The 25,000-nt window shown below is 49.6% G+C and overlaps 13 protein-coding genes across 13 annotated transcripts; 5 read left to right on the top strand and 8 right to left on the bottom strand.

Moving 5' to 3' along the window:
• Positions 1-313: 313 nt before the first annotated feature.
• Positions 314-3,595, bottom strand: B9G98_03302 (Leucine--tRNA ligase, cytoplasmic; the record flags this gene model as incomplete). Its single annotated transcript, XM_024809859.1, has 1 exon — positions 314-3,595. The coding sequence occupies one exon, from the start codon at positions 3,593-3,595 to the stop codon at positions 314-316; it is 3,282 nt and encodes a 1,093-aa protein (XP_024665627.1).
• Positions 3,596-3,710: 115 nt separating this feature from the next.
• Positions 3,711-5,072, bottom strand: B9G98_03301 (Translation initiation factor eIF-2B subunit gamma; the record flags this gene model as incomplete). The annotated part of the gene is made up of 1 exon (XM_024809858.1): positions 3,711-5,072. The coding sequence occupies one exon, from the start codon at positions 5,070-5,072 to the stop codon at positions 3,711-3,713; it is 1,362 nt and encodes a 453-aa protein (XP_024665626.1).
• Positions 5,073-5,157: 85 nt separating this feature from the next.
• B9G98_03300 (putative 26S protease subunit rpt4) lies at positions 5,158-6,387 on the top strand (the record flags this gene model as incomplete). The annotated part of the gene is made up of 1 exon (XM_024809857.1): positions 5,158-6,387. One exon carries the CDS (start codon positions 5,158-5,160, stop codon positions 6,385-6,387), a length of 1,230 nt encoding a protein of 409 aa, XP_024665625.1.
• Positions 6,388-6,771: 384 nt separating this feature from the next.
• On the top strand, positions 6,772-8,400 carry B9G98_03299 (4-coumarate--CoA ligase 2; the record flags this gene model as incomplete). The annotated part of the gene is made up of 1 exon (XM_024809856.1): positions 6,772-8,400. One exon carries the CDS (start codon positions 6,772-6,774, stop codon positions 8,398-8,400), a length of 1,629 nt encoding a protein of 542 aa, XP_024665624.1.
• Positions 8,401-8,446: 46 nt separating this feature from the next.
• B9G98_03298 (Protein PNS1) lies at positions 8,447-9,832 on the bottom strand (the record flags this gene model as incomplete). The annotated part of the gene is made up of 1 exon (XM_024809855.1): positions 8,447-9,832. The coding sequence occupies one exon, from the start codon at positions 9,830-9,832 to the stop codon at positions 8,447-8,449; it is 1,386 nt and encodes a 461-aa protein (XP_024665623.1).
• Positions 9,833-10,455: 623 nt separating this feature from the next.
• B9G98_03297 (hypothetical protein) lies at positions 10,456-10,879 on the bottom strand (the record flags this gene model as incomplete). Its single annotated transcript, XM_024809854.1, has 2 exons — positions 10,456-10,788; positions 10,829-10,879. The coding sequence occupies 2 exons, from the start codon at positions 10,877-10,879 to the stop codon at positions 10,456-10,458; spliced, it is 384 nt and encodes a 127-aa protein (XP_024665622.1).
• Positions 10,880-10,976: 97 nt separating this feature from the next.
• On the top strand, positions 10,977-11,720 carry B9G98_03296 (Protein N-methyltransferase NNT1; the record flags this gene model as incomplete). The annotated part of the gene is made up of 1 exon (XM_024809853.1): positions 10,977-11,720. The coding sequence occupies one exon, from the start codon at positions 10,977-10,979 to the stop codon at positions 11,718-11,720; it is 744 nt and encodes a 247-aa protein (XP_024665621.1).
• A 112-nt stretch (positions 11,721-11,832) lies between these two features.
• Positions 11,833-13,668, bottom strand: B9G98_03295 (Endochitinase; the record flags this gene model as incomplete). The annotated part of the gene is made up of 1 exon (XM_024809852.1): positions 11,833-13,668. The coding sequence occupies one exon, from the start codon at positions 13,666-13,668 to the stop codon at positions 11,833-11,835; it is 1,836 nt and encodes a 611-aa protein (XP_024665620.1).
• A 3,769-nt stretch (positions 13,669-17,437) lies between these two features.
• B9G98_03294 (Uncharacterized protein C9E9.04) lies at positions 17,438-18,016 on the top strand (the record flags this gene model as incomplete). Its single annotated transcript, XM_024809851.1, has 1 exon — positions 17,438-18,016. One exon carries the CDS (start codon positions 17,438-17,440, stop codon positions 18,014-18,016), a length of 579 nt encoding a protein of 192 aa, XP_024665619.1.
• A 5-nt stretch (positions 18,017-18,021) lies between these two features.
• On the bottom strand, positions 18,022-19,839 carry B9G98_03293 (tRNA-dihydrouridine(47) synthase [NAD(P)(+)]; the record flags this gene model as incomplete). Its single annotated transcript, XM_024809850.1, has 1 exon — positions 18,022-19,839. One exon carries the CDS (start codon positions 19,837-19,839, stop codon positions 18,022-18,024), a length of 1,818 nt encoding a protein of 605 aa, XP_024665618.1.
• An 82-nt stretch (positions 19,840-19,921) lies between these two features.
• Positions 19,922-20,968, bottom strand: B9G98_03292 (tRNA-dihydrouridine(20a/20b) synthase [NAD(P)+]; the record flags this gene model as incomplete). Its single annotated transcript, XM_024809849.1, has 1 exon — positions 19,922-20,968. One exon carries the CDS (start codon positions 20,966-20,968, stop codon positions 19,922-19,924), a length of 1,047 nt encoding a protein of 348 aa, XP_024665617.1.
• Positions 20,969-21,472: 504 nt separating this feature from the next.
• B9G98_03291 (Carbamoyl-phosphate synthase arginine-specific small chain) lies at positions 21,473-22,798 on the top strand (the record flags this gene model as incomplete). Its single annotated transcript, XM_024809848.1, has 1 exon — positions 21,473-22,798. The coding sequence occupies one exon, from the start codon at positions 21,473-21,475 to the stop codon at positions 22,796-22,798; it is 1,326 nt and encodes a 441-aa protein (XP_024665616.1).
• Positions 22,799-22,865: 67 nt separating this feature from the next.
• On the bottom strand, positions 22,866-24,752 carry B9G98_03290 (hypothetical protein; the record flags this gene model as incomplete). Its single annotated transcript, XM_024809847.1, has 1 exon — positions 22,866-24,752. The coding sequence occupies one exon, from the start codon at positions 24,750-24,752 to the stop codon at positions 22,866-22,868; it is 1,887 nt and encodes a 628-aa protein (XP_024665615.1).
• Positions 24,753-25,000: the final 248 nt, after the last annotated feature.

Here is a 25,000-nt window from a genome sequence, read left to right as displayed (position 1 = left end):
GAAAATAGCATGTTATATTATCTATGCGCTTTGATATTACCGTATGCAAGTCCCAGCATTAAACACTCGCGAACACCAACAACATCTAGACTACGCAACTGAACTCGATATCATATCAAGATCAATCAACCAAGAGTGCTAAATTTGACCTGTAGAGATGATCAGTTTGATAGGCAAAAATCGGCGTGCTAGTGGTTGCCTCCCAACTAGTGACGCACCGCAACTAAAACCTTAATTTTTAGATTGCCAGGTACGAGACATTTTTTCAACTGTCCACGTATTTTGAAAACCGTATTATCTCACAACTATTGTATTAGTTATTAGCAATGATGATGCCAGGGGAGCCAGGTGTCGCGTCTTGAACAGGCTTGGAGGAAGGAACCTCAACAGTCTCACCAGTAACCACGTCTTTACCAACACCATTGGCAACAGATACAATCTGGATGTTGACGATATTGGATGCCATGGCAGACTTCTGGAATACAGAGAGTGCCTCCTTGGCAACAGCGGGCTCATTGAAGCTGAGCTTACGATCGAGAACCTCGGCAGCGGGTTTGCCGCCGAGAATAGATATGCGCAGAAGCGATACAAACTGCATACCGCGCTTAGGGTCACCCAATTTGGAAACCTTTTGCTTGAAAGCACCAGTCATATCAGTGAAATCAGCGGAATCCAATGCGTCGCGAACCAACTCGATGTAGCTCTCCTGCCATTCAGGGAAAGCATCGGCAATGTAAATAGTGAGCGAAGAAGGTGCCTTGGGGTCGAAGGAAGTACCCTTCTTCTTTTTCTTCATCAGCTGGCCCTCAGCCTCGCGAATAGCACGGGATACGTCGCGAACATAGTTGATAGAGTCAATGACAGACTGATCAACAGGTGCATCAGGAGTGGGGAACTTGGCGTCATGAACGGTAGTTTTGTTACCGAGAACCTCGCGCCATACATACTCACCGAAATGGGGAGCAATAGGGGTAAGAAGAAGCGCCTGAACCTCAATGTAACGCTTGACCAAAGACTGGTGCATGCGGAGACCCAAAGAATTGGTGACATCACGGTAGTAGTCACGAGCAATCTGGAGGTCAAACAAGCCGCTCTTAAGAGCAGCTTTGTAGTGTGTAGCTTCATAAGCCGCCTCAGTATCCAAAATGAGCTGATTCATTTCACTAGCGAAAGCTCGGTCATAAAAGTTGAATTCACCACAGCGCAATTCCTCAGGGTGAGCAAGGACAGAAGTGGTCCATTCTTTGAGGGTATGCAAACGAAGGATAGCGGCATTGGCATTGGCCTCGTCGAAGTTTGCATCCTCAAATGTGTCACCAGCATCAGCAAGAGCAATACGTGTAGCGTCAGAACCAAACTTGGTGAGCATTTCACGGAGGGTCAAAAAGTTACCAGTACTCTTAGACATCTTTTCGTTATTCAGCATCAAATGGCCATTAGCACGAATACCGCGGGGCCAGAACTCTTCACTAAACAAGGCGGTGTGGCAGTAAAGGAAGAAAGTCAAGTGGTTGGGGATCAAATCCTTACCAGAAACACGCAAGTCCAGGGGATAGAAGAAACGGAAAGAGTTACGCATGGTATCAAGCTTTTCCTTGGAAACCTTGCACTCCGCAGAAATATCATTGGAGCGGCAGAAAACATAGTTCCAGACCTCATCGGTCATATCCTCGGCAGGAATTCCAAGCGAGCCGAGCTCTTGTCCATAGTAGTCCTTGTGTAAGAAATGGCAGATGGTGTAATACGCCATGTAAATTGTAGAATCAGAAAGAGACTCAACCAAGTACTGTTCATCCCAAGGAATACGGGTACCGAGACCGTAAGTACGAGAAAGAGCCCAGTTGCGGAGCCAGTCCAAGACCTTCTCAAAGCCATTGCGAGCTTCGGGGCTGAAGGTTTCCAAGCGAGCAAGCGCCTTTTCGGTGACAGCCTTCCATGAATCCTCGCCATAGTCGTTGTACCACTGATCTTCAAGAGAAACAACGCATTCATCACCAGATCGAGAAATAACAAGACCCTCAGGCTCAGAGTAAACAAAGGCCTGTCCTGCCTTGACCATATCCTCACGAACCTTGGGCTTTGCGTCCTCAACCTTCTCACCAGCATACTTGCCAACAGCCATGACACCCATATAAAAGCCTTCCTTGTAGGCAATCTCCTTGGCCTCGGCGAGCTTATCCTTGTCCTTGGGAGAGTTGATTTTGAGCTGCTCGACCAAGGTCTTGGCAGTTGTAGTACCATAAGTAGGAGTGTCAACAACAGGTACGGGATCAGCAATCCAAGACGCTTCGATGTGGTAATATTCGGGCTTCTTAGCCAGATCGACTTGAGTAATGTAGTCATCAGGAGAGTCGCTAGGAACACAAGTGACAACACCTGTACCCTTATTGGCAAGAATAGTCTCCATGGGGAGAACACGGAGCTCATCGTATTGAGCCAAAGGAGCAGAGATCTTGGCACCAACTAGCGCTGAGCCCGGAATCCAAGCAACAGGCGCATAGTGCCCACGTCTAGGAGTAAGGTCCTGGAAAGCCATGTTGCGGAAAGCACGTTCAGTGGTGATAAAGTACTCGTTGTTACCAGCATCGAACAAGCCATAGGTGATTTTGGGCGAAACAAAGCAGCAGGTCTGACCGTACATGGTCTCAGGGCGTAAAGTAGCGGCAACCAAGTAGACCTTGCGAGCAGAAAGATCGCTGACATTGACCAAGGCATGCTTGGCTTCTTCAGGGAACTCAGTAATTGCGATCTTGATACCAACGTACTCCTGGGGGTTAACAGCCTCACCAACCTGACGGTCGTGATCCATGCAGGGCTGGCCATCCTTGGGGGAGTAGATAGTGTAACGCATACCGAACTTGATCTTGTCAAGAGCCTTGAGGGCCTTCATCTGCCAGCGGATCATAGAATCGTAGTAGGGGTTGACGTCGGTGGTGACGAACGAACGGCGCCAGTCGATGCGAGCACCGAAGAGCGTGCAGTCGGCCTGGCACTTGGGCGGGAAATACGTGATCCAGTAGTTTGCGTCGGCAAACTTGTGAACCTCCTCACGGGGAATACCAAGCTGCATCATGATCTCGTGCTGGTACTTTGCCTTGCCCTGTTTGGCAACTGCCTTGGATTTTTGGGCCCGGAACTTGGTCGGATCAGCCTTGGCAGCAGGAGTGGCTTCCTGAGCAGCCTCTTCCTCTTCCTCCTTCTCCTCAGGAACCTCGAAATTCTCGCCAAACTGCTCGATTTCACGCGCTAGCTTATCGGCACTGGCTCTGATCGGCATGCCTGTGCAGTGGAACCCCATGGGGAAAAGAGCTCTCTTGCCCTTCATACGCTCGTAACCAGTGGCAAACTCGGCCTTGGACATTGTGTAGGAGTGACCAGCATGAAGCACACCGTTCATATACGGATAGGCCATCGTGGCCATGAACTTGGGGTACTTTTTATGCAGCTCCTCCTCGGGCATCTCGGGTAGGTTTTCGACGGCGTCAACCTCGAAAGTCCGCTCCTGCTCCCACGTCTCCTGGTATTTCTTCTCAATATCAATCAAAACATCTCGGCGCGTGGTATTTTCCAGCACCAAAGTCTTGGCTTCTGACATGGCTGAATGAAACTTTTTTGAGTCATCAGCCTTACATAAACCTGCCCGATCCGCGGACGCCAATACCGGCAGGTTATCTATAAACATTTAGCAATTATACCTAGAATATGAAAGATTAACCACGGTCGAAAAAGTCGTCTTCAGCGTCGTACTCTTCTTCTTCGATTTCATCAGCGTCGCTGGACCCTTCATCGGCGTCTCCGTCGTCCTCGTCCTCGCTCAGCGATTCGTAGAGATTTTCATATTCTTCATCATCCAGGCCAGACATGGACAAGCCCTTGAGCACATCGTTCTTTGCTTCAAAGCCACTGGGCACTTCGTAGCCACCTTCGACCTCGCAGGACGTCAGACGGACTCTGTCGCGAATAACTGCCGCGCGGCCAATGATACAGTTTTCCAGCACCACGTCGTTACTGATTGTGGTTCCGTCGAGAACGACACAGCCTGTAATGCGGCACTTGGTGCCGATTGTGCAGTTGCTGCCAATCACCGATCTCTTGACGCTTGATTTGGCTCCCAAAGCAGATTCGTCGCCTACCAACGAATCGTTACCGACTAAAGCGGCACCTTTCTCTTTGGCAGCAGGAGCAGCAGCAGTCCCTGACTTGGCCATGTCCCGAGCTCTCACTTTCATTATGTGTCTGTTGGCCTCGAGATAGGCAGGAAGATTGTTGGCCCGGATATAACATGCAGAGGCCGGGAGCTGAGCCACGGCGATTGTGTCGAGCTTTTTACGATGCTGCCATGTGCGACGAGCAAAGTTACGCATAAGCTTGTGAACGGTCTTGTTTTCAACCGCTACGGAAGCGTCTTCATCGGCCTCTGAAAGAATATCCAAAACCGGCCGGCGGCATACGTAGATCGAGGTGTAAAGAAGATCAGTAGAAGCAACGGCGTTACCGAATTTCCACAGCATTGCCATGCGAACGTCAAGGTGCTTGTTGTCTTTGACAAATTGGCGCTCATATGCATCCAAAAGCACCGCCTGTCCGTCCTTGTCGAACGGGGTGTGAAGTAAGACATCGGGTCCCAGAACCTTTTTGGTATCGATACTCTCAATAGTGTTGCGGTAGTAAAAGCCGGTCACTAGGTTTTTGATATCGCTGGCTCGATGCACACTAAGAAGCTGCTCAGGATCCAAATCAGTAATGAAATCACAGGGCAGCACGACGAAGTCAGAGTCGATCTTGGAGGCTAAACAGGCGAGCGTCTCTCCTGTGGTCGATGCGAACTCCGCAATCTCAATGGGGATGCTTCGGGAGCCCGGCTGCAGCTCAACGTACGCCGTGATCTCACGAATCGACATTGGCGTACACACCAACGTGATCTTTTTGAACATCGCCTTTTCGCACCATTCGAGGGTGTGCGCAAGCAGAGGCTTGTTGGCCACCGGCAGCATGGCCTTGGTCATGGACTCGCCAGCCACAGGGCTAAGCCGTCGCCCATCACCGCAGAATACAAGCGCCTCGAACTCCATTTTTTTCTGGCTTTCTAGGCAGGGTTAGTCAGCGGAGGGAAAGACACAGTGGTTTCTGTTGCTGGCAAAAGTTACTACTTTACTTATGTCAGACGACCCATTGTTGGCGGCCCTTGAGGCGGATTCTGCGGTGCCGGTTGCCCAGGAGGACATTGAAAGGACGCGGGCGGTTGAAGAATACACGCGCAAGCTGAGGGATCATCGAGAATGGGAGGCCAAGCTGAAGACGTTGCGGCAGTCGATCACAAAACTGCAAAAGGACTTTGACAAGACCGAAGAGGATATCAAGGCACTACAATCGGTTGGTCAGATCATTGGAGAGGTTCTTAAGCAGCTGGATAAAGAGCGATTCATTGTCAAAGCCAGCAATGGTCCCCGGTATATTGTGGGCTTCCGCAATTCCATCAAGCCTGAGGATCTCAAGCAGGGCGTCCGGGTGGCGCTAGATATCACCACGCTCACCATTATGCGCATCCTGCCGCGCGAAGTCGATCCGCTGGTGTATAATATGACGACCTTGGATCCTGGTGATCAGTCGTTTGCAAGCATTGGAGGTCTCAGCGAGCAGATCCGCGAGCTTCGTGAGGTCATCGAGCTACCTCTGAAAAATCCCGAGCTGTTCTTGCGCGTCGGTATTAAGCCACCCAAGGGTGTCTTGCTTTACGGCCCGCCTGGTACGGGCAAAACGCTACTTGCCAAGGCAGTGGCGGCCCAGATTGGCGCCAACTTCATTTTCTCCCCTGCGTCGGCAATTGTTGATAAATACATTGGTGAATCAGCGCGAATGATTCGTGAGATGTTCAGCTACGCGAAAGAACACGAGCCCTGTATTATTTTCATGGATGAGGTCGACGCCATTGGTGGCCGTCGCTTTTCCGAAGGTACTTCAGCCGATCGAGAGATCCAGCGCACATTGATGGAGCTGCTCAACCAAATGGATGGCTTTGACTACTTGGGCCGAACCAAGGTTATTATGGCCACCAACCGACCCGACACACTCGACCCTGCTCTGTTGCGGCCGGGTCGCTTGGACCGCAAGATCGAGATTGCCCTTCCGAACGAGGTGGGCCGGTTGTCTATTTTCAAGATTCACTCAGAAAACGTCACAAAATCGGGCGACTTCGATTTTGAGGCTCTCGTCAAAATGTCCGACGGCTTCAACGGTGCTGATATCAGAAACGTAGTGACCGAGGCAGGCTTTGTCGCCATCCGAGACGACCGCGACTACATCACTCAGGCCGACATGATGAAGGCAGTGCGAAAAGTCGGCGAGTCCAAGAAGCTAGAGGGCCGCTTAGAGTACGAAAAACTGTAGACTAATTTATATCTGTCTTTGCCCAATTTCTCGAAGCACTAGTGTGGTATTTTCGGGAATCGGTACACACCCTAACCCTGCTAACTCCCGCAGATGGTCGTTCGGCTATGCAGTTGAGAAATAGTTTGCCTAAGACGAATGCCGGGGCAAAAGGTCCCAATTTTTCTTTATTCGGTAGGAGTCCAAATTCCTGAATGTCCACTACTTCCGACTCTGCGTCTCTCTCCCGCCTCCTCGGTCTCTTGTCTGAGTTCCCCAACGCTGCGGTTTGATCTAATGTAGCGACCCCGCAGTGGGGTCCCAGGGCCGGGCGAAAACCCTACGTATAAAAGCCCCACAAATCGACGAGTGCTGAAATCAACCTTTTAGATTTTGAAAGAAAACATGATTTTCACATCTCCCTGGGGTCCTTTGAAAAACTGGCCTAAGCGTAACGGCGCGCAGTACATGGTTGATAGCCCTTTCCGTGAGTCTCTGGACAGGCCGGCTTTCATTGATGCGCCAACTGGCGAGGTCATTACGATCAGAGAGCAGAGAACCGCTATCAGGCGCTTGGCTGCTCGTTTCCAGGACGAGTATGACTTGAAAAAGGATGATGTGGTTCTGCTGTTTGGTTTCAACACTATTCACACCCACACCATTCACATGGCAACTCTCAGTGTGCTTGCGGTTGTTTCGCCTGCGAATATTATGTACAACGCCAGTGAGCTTGCTCACCAAGCCAGCGTCGTTCAGCCGAAACTTGTCATTGCTGCAGACAACAAGCTCGATATTGCTCGTGAAGCGATAAGGCACGCCAAGATCGACACCACGGTTGTCTCCTACTCTCAAATGCAGAACGAGATTCGCCATCTCATCCACAACCCCTCTGCTCGTGAGCAAGCACCGATCGATTGCGACGGCACTACCCAGCATGCCTACTACTGCTTTTCTTCCGGCACAAGTGGTCTGCCCAAGGGTGTGATCACCACACATCTGAACATTGCTTCCAATATCGGCCAGCAGGTCGAAACAAACTCTGGTATGATTCGTGAGTTGCATGTGTTTGGTGCTGTTCTGCCTATGAGCCACATCTACGGTCTTAACAGTTTCGTTTGGCTTTCACAGTATCGCCAAGTCACCTGCGTTGTGTTCCCTAGTTTCGACTTTGAGATGTTGTTGCAGTCAATTGTCAAATATCGCATCTCTATGTTGGCTCTGGTCCCCCCCATCATCCTGCTTTTTGCAAAGCATCCTTTGGTCGCAAAGTACCCAGACATCAAAAAGTACTTGAAATTCGTCAAGTCCGGCGCTGCTCCTATTTCCAGCTCAACAATCGACTTGGCTAGTAGTCGGCTTGGTAACCTGGACATTACCCAGGGTTACGGCTTAACCGAAACCTCTCCCGTCACTCATACCACTGGCTGGGATGAGAAGGGCTATGACAACTCCACCGTCGGCTGGCTTGTGCCTAGCTGCGAGGCTCGCTTAGTTGACCCTGATACTGGCAAGGATGTGGGATACAATGAGCGTGGTGAGCTTTGGGTTCGTGGCCCCAACATCATGGCTGGCTATCTCAAGGATGAGAAGTCTACCAAGAACACCTTCTCTGACGATGGTGAGTGGTTCAAGACAGGCGATGTTGCTGTGGTTGACAAGAGTGGCCAGTTCCAGATCGTCGACCGTATCAAGGAGCTTATCAAGTCCAAGGGCCACCAGGTTGCCCCTGCCGAGCTTGAGGCTATTTTGCTTTCTCACCCCAAAGTCAGCGACGCCGCTGTTGTAGGTGTTCGTGATGAGGACGGTGTCACTGAGCTCCCCCGTGCATATGCAGTTTTGCATGCCGATGCGAACCCTCGTGATGTTTTGAGCTGGTTCAATAAGAAGGTTTCCAAGCACAAGAGATTCTGGGGCGGTATGGTCGTTGTGGATGCTATTCCCAAGAGCCCGTCCGGCAAGATCTTGCGTCGTTTCCTTCGTGACAAGAAGGAGGAGCCTAAGAACGTCATTGGCATGGAACTCGCTCGCCTCTAACGACACAATAAAAAAATGCTTGATCTTTCAGTTCGTACTCTTATTATTATAGATGATCTTCTCTACTATTCAGCTCGTCAGCATCCAAAGAAACCTCGTCATGAGACATGGCCACGAAGATTGCGTGAACACCACTAGCTATTGGTGCGGTAAAGACACCGCCGACTTCTATTCCCAGTCCAAGAACATAGGACAATATAAACGGTATCCCCTCAACAGGATACGGAATAATATGGCGCAAATAAATGTAACAAACAAAAGTGGCACTCATGCCTATACACCAGGAGCCAAATGTCAGGATACCTCCAGCCAAGCACTCATTCAACAGTGCAGGATATGGTCTTTTTTTGATTAACGCAATGGTTTTTTGCACACCAGTCAAATAACTGTCGTTGTAAAGGGCGACGTGAGTCAAGACCAGATTGTGGAAGTGTCCTAGAATCCAATCAGCAATGGTAATTCCGTGGCTCAAAGATATCGTGAGCATAATTAAAGACAGATCGGACCCCGTACCCATGAAAAGCTCCGCCAACGAAGCCATTATATTTGCCACTAACATTCCTATGGCAAGAAGAATTGAAGCAAAGCATAATGATCCAAACGAGTATGTTAGAGATCTTAATATTCCCCCAACAACCGGGAAACGAGGTGGATTTTGTTGATATATGTACCAGCCGTATACGGACCCAATGGCTGTTCGAACAACCACCTTGATCAGACCCAAAAATAACGAGTTGGAGAACGAGACCCAGATCAAAGATCCAACCAGCTCTGGCTGGGTCCGCTGTCGTTCTTGAATCGAGCAGTCCGGGGAATCGGCCTTGGCGTACGAGGCCATGAGTGCCATACCGGTCAGCAGCGCATAAGCTGTAGATAGTACTGCTCCAAGAGCAGACACAATGACAATGGATGGGTTGCTTTTGGCCACTGTCATCACTATCCTCAGCATTTCCGTTGCCCTGCTAATGTGTCTTCGAACACACCAGTACACTATAGTGCTGAATACTATCCATACTAAACTGGATCCAAGCGATAGCCATTGTCCCATGATAATTGCGTATACTGCTTTTGATAAAGAGAACCCCAGTTGTAGCACCATTGTTACAAGAACGAACTGTGGTGTCACAAAGCATGCGAGCAGATAGTATATCAAAGAAAAAATAACAGCAGCAACAGCTCCAGCGATTAAAACAAAAAAGCAATTCATATCAAACAACCGCACCACATTTTCAAGCTTGTCGTGTTTGAAACAACCTGTTTTGACATAGTCGTTCAGGTCAACTGAGCAGATCACCATGTACCCCACAAAGATTGCAAAGGTTACAGGCACCCAGAGCACATCTGTCCAAGCAGCCTGATAATCCTGGACCGGTGTATCAGCTTCCTGTGTTACTTTTGGCTCATCTTCGGTATTCTTAGTTTCCGTAGACATTGACTTCCAGCATTAACTCGCGAGGCCCGAAAAAGAGGCCTCCGCTGAGACCTAATGCTTTACCTAACCCTGATTCGATGGCCCGTTCCGTCCCAACCTGCGATGGGTTTGTAGGTCAAGGGTAATCAATAAACACTAGGGCTTGGCCCTGCTGGACGTCACAACATACTCATATCCCCTGTCTGTGGCAACTCGTCTACCATCTGAATCATGGGTAAAGTCCACGGAAGTCTGACCGTAAGTATTCCATTTAGGAAGTGAGAAACGAGAAATGAGCAAGTTCAGGGTGGATGCGTGATATTGCACAGCAGCTATACTGTTTTCTGGAGGGCCTTTCGACGTCTCATACTGCTGCTGAAACAATACTAACTATAGAACGCTGGTCGTGTCAAGTCTCGTACCCCTAAAGTTGAGAAGACCGAGAAGCCTAAGCCTCTTACTGGTCGCGCCAAGAAGCGCATGTTGTACACCCGCCGCTTTGTTAACGTCACTTTGACCAACGGCAAGCGCCGTTTCAACCCTGCCCCCACCTCCTAAATGGGGTTTCTAGCATGCTAATTCTGCTGTTAAAAGATCTCATATAGTATATCATTAAATACGGTCACGTTTGCCTGACCGAGTAACTACGTATTGTCGGCGACTGTTTCGATAAGAATCGCGAGTGCGACTGCGACGATTGCGAAAGTTAGTGTGAATAATACAATGATCATATACCTCGTTACCGGGAACTCGCCCTCCTGAAGAACCTGCTGCACGTGGAAGTACCGAATGAGCCCAAGGACTGTCGTGATGATACCCATTCCGACAACGACACTGCCCATTATAGAGCTTGCACGCATTGCTAGTGGATTTTCAACTAGACTGGGCAGCCGAAACAGCTGGGTCAGTGCCACCCCCACGCTGGTGAAGGTCAGGCTTGTGCGCAGCCACGCCAGGAATGTTCGTTCGTTTGCAAGCTAGTTAGAGTGCCCAAGTAGATACAATTCTTATACTTACATGGTCCCGCGCTACAGACGCTGTGTTTTTCAACCGCAGAGACAATGGCATCCAGTTCTTATGGCTCCTCAGGGCTGGTCGAAGATTGGGCGAGATTACATAAATTCTAGCTTTTCAAGGGACTCCCTGATTCGGCTCTGTCGTCTGGATGTCTGAAGAGTTTGGTGATTTGTTTGCCCAGCCTGAGCCAGAACCTCAGCCGGTTGACCTGCCTAGTTTCGTTGACTATGAACGCCATTTGAGCAGCGTTGTCCCGCAAAAAATAAACCTTCGTTTAGTTGGTAAAAATCCCCTCTGGGGCCATTTGCTCTGGAACGCTGGCAAAGTATCCGCAGAATACATTGACGAGCACAGCAAAGAGCTCGAAGGCAAGACGGTTCTTGAGCTTGGTGCTGCTTCGGCGCTGCCTTCTTTGTTAGCTTCTTTAAGTGCACAGAATGTCGTCGCTACCGACTACCCTGATCCGGACCTACTTGAGAACATTGAATGCAACATTAAAACGCTTAAGAAAGACGCGGGCCGTGAACTTCCTATCTGTGCTCAGGGTTACATTTGGGGGAATGAGACACAGGCCCTACTGAACGCACCCGGTCAGAATGGCCGCAAGTTTGATTTCATCATTCTCTCGGACGTTGTCTTCAATCACACTGAGCACGAAAAGCTTATCAGGACCTGCAAAGAGACGCTAGCTCCTGCTGGTCAGGTTTTGGTGGTGTTTACCCCGCATCGACCCAAGTTGTTCGAGAAAGATTTAGCCTTCTTTTCTTTAGCTGAGGACAACGGCTTTGTCTGTGAAAAGCTCTTCGAAAAAGAGCTCAAGCCCATGTTCGAGGAAGACGAAGAATCAGTGCATATCAGAAGCATGGTCTTTGCCCACCTCTTGCATTGGTGACCATAATTATAAATCAAAATGTTTCACTTATATAGTACATAGTCCTGAAGATAAAAACAATAAAAAATAAAAGAGTGAGCGTTCGTGTTTTTAACTTTTTTTATTCAGGTTCTCAGACAACAATCCCTATAGGACTGCGTGCGTGATGACGATGGTGGAAGTCATACTTGTTGTATACCTCACGTTTCACAGGCTCGGTTCCATTTTGAGCTGCTGAAACTGCGGGTGTAGCAGCCGCACTTGATGTGGGAATCGCTGTTGGCAAAATTGTGGTAACAAATACTCGGTAAGATGTGATCAATCGAGGCGAACCACCATCAGTAGGAGAGACCGTCTGTACGATTTGCTGCGACACAGCAGTCGAGCTGGGAGGCAATGTCACCGTGATAGTGTTGTCGACAGTGGTTGTAATGTACGTTGTGGGACCATCACCAGCTGTGGCAGAATTGCCGGCAGGCGTTGTGGTAACAGTTGCACCATTCTGGTTCTGTTTATCAAGATTTGCTGCAGCCTTCAGCTCGCCGTTGAGACCAGTGGCACTGGGATTAACACTCACAGTCACAGTCATAGTCACAACATGGCTTCGGAAAACGGTTGTATATTGAGTGTCGTTCGACCACTTGGGTGTAGTCACAGCACCAACAGCAGCATCAACGTTGTTGTTAGAATTTGCTGCGGTGGTGTTGGACCATGATCCTTTAACTTGACCAGGCGTGTACTGATAGTTAGCAGCATTTGCTGCAGTGGCGGCAGCGTTGGTAGCAACGGCATTAGCAACTGAGGTGACACGTGTCTGAACATTGTTCTGAGTTGCCATGACTGTCACTGTATACTGGACAGTCGTCGTCGGGCCACTGGAAGCTGCAGGTGGTACCACGGTAGTATCTGCGTTAACCACAGCATCGCCCTGAACTGTTACTTGTAAGGTTGTGCCTGCACCACCTGAGGATTGAGCTGCTGCCGCTGCTGATGATGCTTCTCCTGCTGGTGTGGATGATACCGCCGCTGATGGTGCGGGACTAGTATCACCGCCTCCATTGAGCATTTCACCGAGCAATGTAGCAAAAGACTTGCCGTTGATGATATTTGAATCCGCCTGTGATGCATCCCAGACTGATATGCCGCCATAGTTTGTACTGCCAGAGATCTGAGATAAGGTTTGTTTGACCTGATCTGGGGTGGCATAACCAGAGCCGGCAGCTGTAGAAGAACCAGGTAGACCCAAGAACAGCTTAATGCTCTTGTTAGGAGAAGTGTTAGTAGCAAAGTTTTGCCAAGTATCCCAATTGAATTGCGAGCCAGTCGTCGAGCAGTAATTGTTGTAGAACTGAATGAACGCATAGTCCACCTGGGCTTGGGAAAGCAGGTCACCAACTGATGCATCAGGATATGGGCACTGTGGAGCAGCTGAGATGTAAAACTGTTTGGATGGTGCGCTGCTAAAGAGCTGGCGAAGTTTGTTGGCCAACGCAACGTAGCCAACTTGGTTATTGTTCTCAATGTCAAAGTCGAAGCCGTCTACAACAGCATCGTCGAAAGGACGCTCGGCAGTAGAGCCACCACCAAATGTGTCCCAGAGAGTTTGAGCAAACGCCTCACCATCGGCGTCACTAGAGAACCCATAGGCGCCTGAGGCGCCGCCAAGGGAAAGAAGCACTTTCTTACCTTGGGACTGGCAAGTCTTGATGTCCTGGCCAATTTGGGGGCAGTGGAGCAATGAGCTACCGCTAAAGGTATCGGTACAGGCGCTTGCGACGTTCAATGTAGGAGTGCCGCTTCCTGAAAAGGCCGAAAGGAACGAGACGATATAAATGTCACCAGGGGTCGAAGAACAGTAGTCTGCCAACGACTTCTGGGAACCAGCGGAGGCTTGACCCCAGTAAAGAGCCAGCTCAGCCGCGTGGACTGTCATAATAAGGTACGACAGGCAAAATGTAAAAGCAATCATTTGTGAAGAGCGAACGAATAGAATATATAGGCCCGCGAACGAAAAGAGGGAATGGTGCGTTAAAAGAATGGAACGCTAATACCTAGCGGGGTTGGTGAAGGCTGAAACAAGCTTGCGGCGAACGGCAATCGAATAATAAATCACGACGTCTGAAGGGTGTTCTAGATGTCTCCTGAATATATGTAACGAACGCTACTACATGCAGGGTTATGCATTTCTGCAGTCCTAGCGTCTGTGCAGCAGGTGTTCCCAGATGTACTACTTCTCCTTGATATTCTTTGGACTTGTATATCCAGTTCAATGGTGCATAATGAAATATCTCCTGTATTTCAATGATATGTTTAAACCAACTGATTTTCGGCTGCAGTTCTCGTCTGGTCTCGACCTTCCTGCGCAGTGACCACTGTTCCCACCGTCAAACCCCTCGCCCCGTCGCGTAAAGGGGTCCACCCCTTGGCGTAGTAATCGCGTCGCGCTTTGCGTGCAAACTGAAGCCAGGGTTACCAAGCGAATGCTTCAAAGAAATTCGGGATAAATGTCAGATAAGATATATAGAGAAAAAAAAACGAGGGGTAAAACGAGAGATTCTTGGATGAAATTGGCCAAAATAGACTGCTCAGTATTTAGGATTTGACCATCGCCGACCCCCTCATGCTACCTTTTTTCAATGTCAGCCCCCACATTGAGAGTCTTGTACACATTGACAGTTTTCCAACGCGGATTTATTTCAATTCACTTCGACATTGTGAAAAATAAATACTGTAGATCAACCTCATTGTGAGTATATTGATAACACTTCAAAATAACCCTCTACTTCACTTTTCCGTAGGTGCTGAATTGTCCTACCGGTTTGCTGCATAATGACGACAATTGACGCTAACTCGGAAGAACGCACAGTTTCAGAAAACGTTAGGTGGGATTTAAGGGGTTAAAACTATTCGACGTGTGGAAAAGTTTCACAGAACTTCCTCGAGTAAGAAATTCTTGAAGATCCAACACATACTAAAGTATTATCTTTAAATTTATTGAACAGCAGAAACGTGCTGGTCGCTAATGATTTCGAACTTTTAATTTTCGTCCATCAAAAGAAAAAAAAAAAAAAACTGCAGCACCTTCTGTTCTCACATGGTCTCCCACTGTAATACTTGGTAAGGCTCTCAGATGGTTCAATAGGACTGATCGGACGGGAAGTCTTGCTTTCATCTGGATATGGCCGCAGCCGGATGTGTAATAAACTTTGAGTATTTGTACCGCAAATTATTCTTAGCAAGGTCTTAGGGTCCTCAAAAGTTTAAATAGTGCAAATGGCCCCTGAACCTAGCTCCCAAACTATAGAATCTGCCTAAATATGCATAATCCACACTTTTTTTCGATATTTTCTGGTTGTGCCTATCCCTTCAATTTGACTCCAATTTGGATCTGTAACTTTTTTATCCATCCCGTACATTTTGGCAAACTTGGTGTACTTTATAGAACAGAAATCACAGCAGATATTCGGTACTTTCACGGGGCAAATTATGAGGCCCAACAAAGAATCCAACCCAGCATGCATCCTACCGTTTTCTAATAGCACAGGGTTTGCGGTGGTACAGGTAGCATCTAGTAACGTGAGGTCTTTTTTCACTGCTCAGGTATAGTGTGGCTCGTCAACTGACATGGTTTCAACATTGATAGTAGTAGCATTGCTAGTAGTAAAATTGATAGTAGTAAGATTATGAATGTTTAGGCTACAAGCAGGTGGGAACTACGTTGATGCTACCTAGCACTATTTTCGCATTAGGTAGAGTGGGTTTGCGAAAAATGAGTGGCTCTAAGAAGTGTCTTTTTTATCTACAGCTACATTTCAACTTCGTGCAAAAGGATATGCTGTATTTCAGTGTTAGCTAGCATTGATACTAGAATGTACATTTCAGTTAATTTTGCAGTGCTAACAATTCAGATACTGGAAAACTTTAATACCGAATGAGGGCTGAATATAGAGCGTATAAAAAAGATATTGACTGTTGCGAGTACGTTGTGTAGGTAATGAAATTATGGTTTTCAGTGCAAAGATGTTGCGCATATATTTCAGTTTTTTTCTTGGCTAGAAGCAAGTAAACACCTTGCGAAAGACCAGAGAGTTGAAAAGTGCACCAGTTCCAACTTGAGCAATGGATATCCCCATGACATCTAATCGTAAATAATATTTTCACAAAACAGCTTCTATCGTCGAGGATTTTGAATTATTCCACTTATGCGTGGAAAATCTCTTGCCGACGTATGATCAAAAAAGTTTATACACGTTCGGCTGCGGCCATATCCAGATGAAAGCAAGACTTCCCGTCCGATCAGTCCTATTGAACCATCTGAGAGCCTTACCAAGTATTACAGTGGGAGACCATGTGAGAACAGAAGGTGCTGCAGTTTTTTTTTTTTTTTTCTTTGCAGGAGTGCGTCAGATTTATTTAAAGTTGAAGCAAGCTTTTTTGTCGTAGGTTCAAAGATTCCAAAGCCAGCTCAGATCTTTCACAGAGTCATAATAAAGTAGTGTGGTATCATACAGTGCGCTTATCAGGGTCGGTCGTAATAACCACGATTACACGTGCTGCGTTGAATACTGAAAGCCTACGTATCTACAATTGTGCTTGAAAGGATTATTGGGAAGCCCTATGGGGACCAACCGAGGCCTATACCTCTAATATCGTGCCGTCCAAAATCCGATAAACGACACAACTTCTGACCTGTCACTTGGTGTTAGGCTCACCAGTGAAGCCATTGAACAGGTTTCTACTGAGCCGGTACCAACCACAAGTTCTTATTAGCGGGAATACCCTGCTGCACATTTGCATCTACAATTTCCACACAAGGTCACCACCCAGTGTTACAGAGCCTAACCCGATAGTTCCTTGGTTTCTGAGACAACCAACAAAGGGCCACCATACTTCACCTCTAGTTTCCATCTTATGGTTTTGTTCCAAAAAGCATCATAGTCCCTGAGAAAGCATAGAGCTCAAGATGGTTTAAATTGGTCTGCGCAGACAGTACGTGCAAATGCTGGTTCCAAGGATGCCGTAGTCTCCACGCAGGTCTCTCCACTCAAGTCTCGGACCACATCATCATGCTTCAATAACAAAGAGTACTTTATATATTTCAGACTGCATCGACTGTTGGTGGTAGTTCGTACCATCAACTGCGACTAGTAGTACCTGGTCGCTCCGCCGCTAGAGTGAGCATTTTGATCGCTCCGACCGCGCTAATTATACTATTTTCTATAATGATAGCTTGATAACTTTTGAATAGGTTCTCGTTTGTGTACTTTTTGTGTTCGTGGTTTAATATCAAGTTTCATCCATCCAAAAAAAACTGCAGCACCTTCTGTTCTCACATGGTCTCCCACTGTAATACTTGGTAAGGCTCTCAGATGGTTCAATAGGACTGATCGGACGGGAAGTCTTGCTTTCATCTGGATATGGCCGCAGCCGCTAGAAAATGGTTGTTGTCATACATATTCTCAAAATATGAAACAGGTTTGACTGACCCACAGTCCCGTTAATGCTCATGGAACATTTTTCGGTAATACTTACTGTGCTCTAAACAAACACTTTTTTAAAGTACCTGAGCTAAAAACCCCATGTTGATCGCCTGTTTTTACGGCCACTTTCCCTATGATCGATATGCCTTGTGCCCATAGTTGGAGGACCACGGTAACCACTTGGGCAAGGGTAGCAATGTGCACTCATATATAATATTATGCGCCTCGTTCGGCCCCGCCACTAGAACACAGTTTGAGATGACACTTTACTATTCTATTGTTTTCGCGCTTCTCGTTGCAGAAATGTTGGCATTCCTGCTACTCGTGGCACCTGTGCCCACCAAGTTCCGTCACTCGGTTGTGCACGCTTTAAGTTCCAACGTGCTTGTTAGCAAGATGGCGATTGGCTTGAAATTCACGTTTGTGTTCATTCTTGTCCTATTTATTGACTCTGTCAATCGTGTTTGGAGAGTCCAGGAAGAAATTGAGCGCAGCCGACTCAATGCAATCGCTCAAAGCTTCCAAGGAGACCGGGGCGATATCCTGGCTCGGAAATTCTATGCCCAACGCAATATGTACTTGTGCGGCTTTACGTTATTCTTGTCTTTGATCCTCAATCGCACCTACAGCTTAGTGGAGAAACTTTCCCTGAAGGAACAGGAGGTAAAGCCCTCTGGCTCTTCTTCCGACGAGGTGGCCAAGCTCAAGAAGCAATTGGCTGATAAGGAGCGCGACTATGATATCTTAAAGAAGCAGAGTGAGGCCCTCACCAACGAATACAATCGGGTTAGCGACGAACTGAATGGCAAAGGTACCACTGACAAGAAGAATGCCTAAATAAACTATGAAGTTGTTGCCTGGGTTGCAGTAGCCTTGGTGTTTTTCGCGTACGAGTTGCTCTTGTGCTTTGGTTCAAACTCGAATGTGTCTGCGGCAGGTCCCAAGAACATCTCCGTGATCTTGATCCAATCTTTGTAGTTGTTACTAGCAAGTAGTGTCTCCATTTCATTGCGTCCTTGCCACGGCGCCGGGCGATCGTTCAGTTTCGGAGGCAAGTACTCGAGAATGCCTACAGGAATGTATCGATGTGTGAATGACATCCACTCACACAGGTATCTCCGAGTTAGACTAACGCCGTACTCGTCCGATCCCCAATGCTCCAAGCCGTAGTTAGCGTACTGTTTAAGGTATTCTAGGCGTTCTGAAGCAGACTTGTCCAGGTACTGCTTGCTATCAATCTCCTCGAAGATCCAGGGCTTGATAAGAGCGCCTCGGGCAACCATGCAAGTGTCGACCCCAGCATCCTCTACGTGAGAGTACCAGTCCTCCCATGAGTAGACGTCGCCATTTCCAATGATCCAGGGCTTTAATTCCCGGTCGGCTCGTTCCTCCTTGACAGTTGTTGCAATTTCCTTAATGTATTCCCAGTCTGCTTCTTTGGTGTACCTCTGGGCTCGAGACCGGCCATGGATGGTAATGGCCGCGACCTGCTGCTCATCAACGAGCCTCTTTACCAGATTTTTAGCTGTTGGGTGACCATCGCGAGTTCCAGTACGGATCTTAATCGTGATGGGGATATCACCGCTTACCACGTTCATGCCACGGGTTATCCGCATAATTTTAGCAGGGTTGTCCATCAAAGCACTTCCAGCGCCCTGGCGAAATAGTAGGTCAATAGGACAGCCACAATTCAAATTGATTTCATTGGTTTGCGGGGCAAGCTCAGACACAACCTGAGTAGCTTTGATGGCATGCCAAGGTTTGGGCGCAGCGATCTGCACGTTAAAGCTTCCGACCTCACTCGAGTGCGCTCTAGTTAGTGCCCACTCTGATTTGGATCCCTGAACAAGAGGTAAACTCAAGGCCATTTCGCTGAATGTCACATCCACACCAAGCGTCTTCATGAGACGGCGGTAAGGTAAATTTCCCACGGTGGTCAGGGGGCTCAGAACCTTGGCGCGATGGTAGTTTAATCGCTTTTTCTCGGTCGGTTTGAGCTGGCCCTCTACGAATGCGGCCACGTTGTCGAGTCGATCCTCGGAATTGGCGTCTTCACGTGCTTTCCGCTCCTGCTCCATTTGGCCAATGTAACTTTCTGATCTGGACATATCGTAGTGTTTACGCTGGAGTTTGTGCTGCATTTCTGCGTTCACTCTGTTAACTTCGAAATTGAAGGCTGCCGCTGCGGCCCTCTTGTCTTCATCCTCAGGAGTGAGCTTGCCATTGTCGAAATGCGAGCTCAGCCAGCGGCATTTTACACCGGCCGGACAATAGCCTAATGCTTCGAATACTGGGCACATGCCGGGAAGGTCAGCTGGTTTGCTTTCAATATACTTTTGGATATCGTGCTCGAATCTGCAGGTTTCGCCAAACCGGCAGCTACCTTTGGTATCTTTGACGCCTTCGCAAAGTTTTACAAGCTCTCTGTGTTGCTGAATGCTGCGGTTTTTATTCTGTCCGCGATTTTTCTTCTTCTTACCACCTGCTGCGCCGGGATGCGAGCCTTCTCCCGCTCGCTGGACAACCCCGCTGCTCTCTGCATCCTCGTCGTTGTAAACTTCAGCCGGCTGGGACGTTTTCTCAACCAAGTACTGCGGTTTTATAGGGGTAATTCCCTTGATCCGATCTACTTTGATCTTTTTAGCTTCCGGCTCAGACATGCAAAGTTGGAGAACTGAAAAAAAAAAATATTAAATAAGCAGCTAGATTAACGTGCGTAAGTTGCAGGGCACAGAAGCAGAATTACACGGCAGGCTCCGGTTCGATATCATTTTCGTTGTCTCGTTCGCGTTCCACCTTCCAAGGCCAATTGTCTCGTTCGCCGAATCCTTCGTCACCTCTGCGCTTAAGATCGAATCGTTCGTCAAACCAATCCAGCAGTTCGACGGTTGACTGAGCAAAGTTCAGGCCTTTTCGTTCTCTTCTTGTGAGCTCAAAGTTCAGCATCTCGTTCATATGATGCTGGATTAACTGGAACGGCAATCCGTATGCCATTGCGTAGTCCCAGAACAGCTCTACGGCTCGCCATGGTGTAACATCGTAGCCGGCAAAGATTGCCGGATTGGCAAGGATGCCTCGCACCGACATGACGCCATCGGCATTAGTGGCACTAACAATGCGATTCATATCACTGGGGGTAAAGCAATCACCGTTCGCAACCACCGGACAGGACACTGCCTCTTTGACGCGACGAATACCCTCCAAGTTGACTGGCAAGCTGGATCGATCGCATTTGCGACGGCCATGCACCGTGATATAGTCCGCACCGGCACTCTCGATCATTTTAGCGAACCTGACCGTCTCGTCCAGATCCGTATGGATTCGAATCTTCACCTCGACACAGAACTCGGGGCCACAGGCTTCTTTCACGGCCCTCACCATTCCAGCGACCTTTTCGGGCTCGCTCATCAGCGCTGCACCTATGCCTTCGCGATTCTGCTCCTTAATTGGACAGCCGCAGTTGATTCCAATCCCATCACAGTAGGGTTTTATCATCATGGCGGCTCGGGCGAGATCCAGCTCGTTGTTTGTGCCGAACTGCACAATCAGGGGCGAATCGGTCTCGTTCGTGGTAAAGTCCGAGTCTCGGGCAACTTTGGCCCGCACAAACTCCCTGGCTAAAATCATCGGGGTATACACAATGACATGTGGACTCAGATCGCGGACGGTTTGACGAAAGGGCAACTTCGAGTATCTGACCATGGGCCCGGCCACATGCACAATCTTGCCCTGCTCTTTGGCCCTTTGAAAAATCCGTAGCGGGTGGTTGGCCGGGTTTCGCGGGTGCATGAAAAAAAGTCTGAAATTCACTCTTAGTAAATGGGGGATTTAGGCCTGGAAAACTTTTTCCGTCAGCACCCAACTATGGGGAGGGATCCAACCAGTAAGTATGGAGATGAGGACAAACTTAAATCGTTTACCACAGTGGCAAGACACGGTATATGTTCGTTTTGGACTTTGCCGCCACAATGATTTTCTAATGTCATAGTTACACTGATCCTAACCAGTTTTTCTAGAAACCGCCGTACACGACTCCGACAGCCCGTTGTTAGAAAGTACATACAGAGCAAGCAAACACTCAGTCTTCTGGGCCTAAACACAAGTAATTACCATCGATCGATCCACCGACCCCGTCTGGGCTCGCCCTTTTAAGCAATGCATCTGGGACCGAATGATGACTCTTCAGTTTATCAACCTGAAATATTGTATGAGATTTTTCTCCTCTACGACTAGTTCAGATTATATTGCGTCATTATTGTGGAAATCCGACCAATTTTAAAGAAACCAACTAGTATGTTAAAGACTGCGTATTTGAAGTCCTTCAGCAAGTCTGCCTTTGCTTCCCAGCGGGCTTTTTCCGCCGCGGCCTCTCGGGCTGCTTCGGCTCCCTCTCCCACGCTTGATCGCGCAACTTTCACGATCCGCGGCGGCCCTGTGCTTCACGGCAAATCGTTTGGTGCCAACACCAACATTTCTGGTGAGGCGGTTTTTTCCACCGGCATGGTAGGCTACCCCGAATCGATGACCGACCCATCTTACCGCGGCCAGATTTTGGTGTTCACCCAGCCTCTCATTGGTAACTACGGTGTGCCTAGCTCGACCGCTCGCGACGAGTATGGTCTGCTCAAGTACTTTGAGTCGCCCCACATCCAGTGCAAGGGTATTGTTGTTGCCAATGCCGCCATGGAGTACTCTCACTGGACTGCTGTCGAATCACTGGGTGACTGGTGCAGGCGCGAGGGCGTTGCTGCTATCACCGACGTTGATACCCGTGAGATTGTCCAGTACCTCCGTGAGCAGGGCTCTTCGCTTGCTCGTATCACGATTGGCGAGGAGTACGATGCCGACGAGGACGAGGCCTTTTATGATCCAGGCGCTGTGAACCTGGTCCACAAGGTTTCTACCAAGGCTCCTTTCCACATCCCTGCTGGTGTTACTGGAAAGAACGAGAACATCCACATCGCTGTTCTGGACTGCGGTGTCAAGGAGAACATCCTGCGCTCGCTGGTGTCTCGTGGAGCCTCCGTCACTGTGTTCCCCTACGACTACCCCATCCACACGTATGCCCATCACTTTGACGGCATCTTCATCTCGAACGGCCCTGGTGACCCCACCCACTGCTCCAACACTGTCCACCACCTGAAGGAGACCATGGACACCTACGAGGGTCCCATCTTCGGCATCTGCCTGGGCCACCAGTTGCTGTGTTTGGCTGCGGGTGCAAAGACCATCAAGCTCAAGTATGGTAACCGTGCCCACAACATCCCTGCTCTCGATCTGCAGACGGGCTTGTGTCATATCACCTCCCAGAACCACGGTTACGCCGTAGCCACCGAGACCTTGCCTGACGACTTCAAGCAGTACTTTATCAACCTCAACGACCAGAGCAATGAGGGCATGTACCATGCCACACGCCCCATTTTTTCTACCCAGTTTCACCCGGAGGCCAAGGGCGGTCCTTTGGACAGCGCCTTTTTGTTCGACAAGTACCTGGATTACGTCCGGGACTTCAAGGCAGCCAAGCGGTCCCAGGGTATCAACGACACCCCCACCTCTCCGCTGTTCGTTGACGTTCTTGCCAAAGAGCGGGTTGGCGTTGAGGTTAACCCCCAGTCCTAAATAGCCTAGGTCTTACTTGAACTAATTTTGAATCACAACGCGACATTAATACTATTTACATAGCTCGTTACTTGCTGTAATCCCAACCACCCTGCTGGTACTGGTCGGGATACTGGTAGTACTGTTGTTGCTGGGTCTGATCGTGACGCAAAAAATCAGCCTGACCAGGGACCTGGGAACCCGGAGTTCCAGGAGCGCCTTGAGCGGAGGGCTGGCGGTAGAAATCGTAGTAGCCACCGTAGTTCTTGGGCTGCTGGGGCATAGGGCCGCCGAAGGGCTGGTGAGGAGCAACTGGAGGAGCACCAGGACCTGCGTATCCGGCGTAGTTCTGATAATAGTACGCAGCATATGCGGGGTTCATGTAGATAGGCGCACCGGGGTGACCGTAGTGGGCCATGGAGGGGGAGGCACCGGCCGGCATACCACCCGGAGCAGCACCAGCATTCTTCTGATCATACAACGAGTCCTGCTGTTGTTGCTGTTGGCCGGGTTGACCGGCTTGCGGGTGTGGATAAGGGTGCATAGGGGGCTGGCCGGGCATCTGGGGGGCACCGTAAAAGGCCTGCTGGTTGGCGTCATAGCCGCTCAAATCACCGTAGTTACTGAAGCGCTGAGCCATGGGGTAGCCGTACTGCTGGGCATAGCCGTACTGCTGGGCATTATAGTCGTATGCACCGCCCATATGGGGTGCAGGACCACCCGGCGTTTGGGTGATTTGCTGAGCAGCGGGCGCCTGGGGGGCCTGGGGGGCCTGAGGAGGGGCCTGAGGAGCCTGGGGAGCATGAGGAGCATGAGGAGCCTGAGGGGCCTGAGGAGCTTGGGAGACCTCAGAAGTGGTAGCAGGAGCAACTACAGGAGTTTGAGATTTGGGAGCAGACGGTTCAGAAGAAAGCTGCGAGGCAGAAACACCAGCAGCACCAGTCTGCTCGGCGTCAGCCACGTTGGCCTTATCAGCCAAATCAACTTCACTCATCTGTTGGGTGACATCGTTAACACGAGCGCTGTCGGCCTTCTTGTTTCGCCGGCGTCGCTCACGCTTGTTAGTGTCCTTTGCACCGGGTTCGCCGGCTTCCTTCTCAGCAGGAATAGCCTCAGTGTCAGCGGCTGTCTCGGGCGCTGGAGGCGCCGGGGCGGCTGGGGCAGGCTCAGGTGTCGCAGGCTTGGCGAGAACCTCTGCCCATGTCATTTTCTTGGGAACAGAAGGTGCCGCATCAGTAACCGCGATTTTGGCTGCTTGGGTGGCCGCATCGACAGCAGGAACAGCAGCTGCCTTGGGACCCTTGGGGGCCTTAGGTGCCTTGGGAGCCTTGGTGGCAGAGGACTCTTCAACAGATTCGTTCAACACGCTTTGGGGGGGCACCGGTGGCTTTGTAGCAGTGGGCTGGGCAAGGATTTGGGCCCAGGTCATCTTGCCTGGCTGAGCAGGAACCTTTTCGCTCGGGGAAGAAGTGTCTGACGGACCAGAAGAATTCGAGGTAGCAACAGCGGCGGCTGTAGCAGCAGCGACCACCTGGGAGGCCGAGAGTTTTGTGTCTTTGGTACGCTTCTTGGGTTCGGCCGGCGGCGTAGTTTTGGGCTTGCCTTGACCACGCTCAGCGCGGTCGCGACGGGGTTGTGTGGACTTGGCAGCCTCTTCGGGTTGCTTTTCGGTGGCCGCATCGTCACGCTCCTTGCGCGGGGCCTTCTTCTTGACTTGGCCCCACGTATTGGCAAGACCCTCAGTGATACGCTGGACAGCCAGCTCGAGGTCGCCGTGCGTGTCCTGCAGCACACCGACCAAGTCTTCTTCCGCCCAGTCGGGGAACATTTCTTGTAGTGTCTTAAGAGAAGAGAGGTGCTGTTGCTTTGTCTTGGAAGCCTCCTCGTCTAGAAATTGGCCTGGGGTTTTACCAGGTGCCGGACGGCCCCCCTTTTTATGGGGCCGGCCCAACCGTTCTTTCCGTGGTTCGGACATTACTCGCTAGGCCAAAAATAGGTTCCTGTGTGTCAAAAACTGCGATGCTGTGAAGATCGAAAATTGGAACCTAACTTTACACGCAGAGAGGCTAGTCAGATGGGTAGGATGAAAAGACCAACCCTGCGCCCTGGTGAAAAACCTATGCTCGAGGCGAGGGAAAAAAAGGCACTGACCCAGGGTTGGGTCTTTCTGGGGGTCACGTGGTAACATAGGCTCATCCCCGAGAAAGCCTGCTGTACCCATAG

The sequence above is a fragment of the Wickerhamiella sorbophila genome (genome assembly GCF_002251995.1).
Source record: "Wickerhamiella sorbophila strain DS02 chromosome Unknown contig2, whole genome shotgun sequence".
NCBI classification, from domain to species: Eukaryota; Fungi; Ascomycota; class Dipodascomycetes; order Dipodascales; family Trichomonascaceae; genus Wickerhamiella; species Wickerhamiella sorbophila.
Note: the sequence above shows the minus strand (reverse complement) of the source record. Positions and strands in the feature narration are given on the sequence as shown.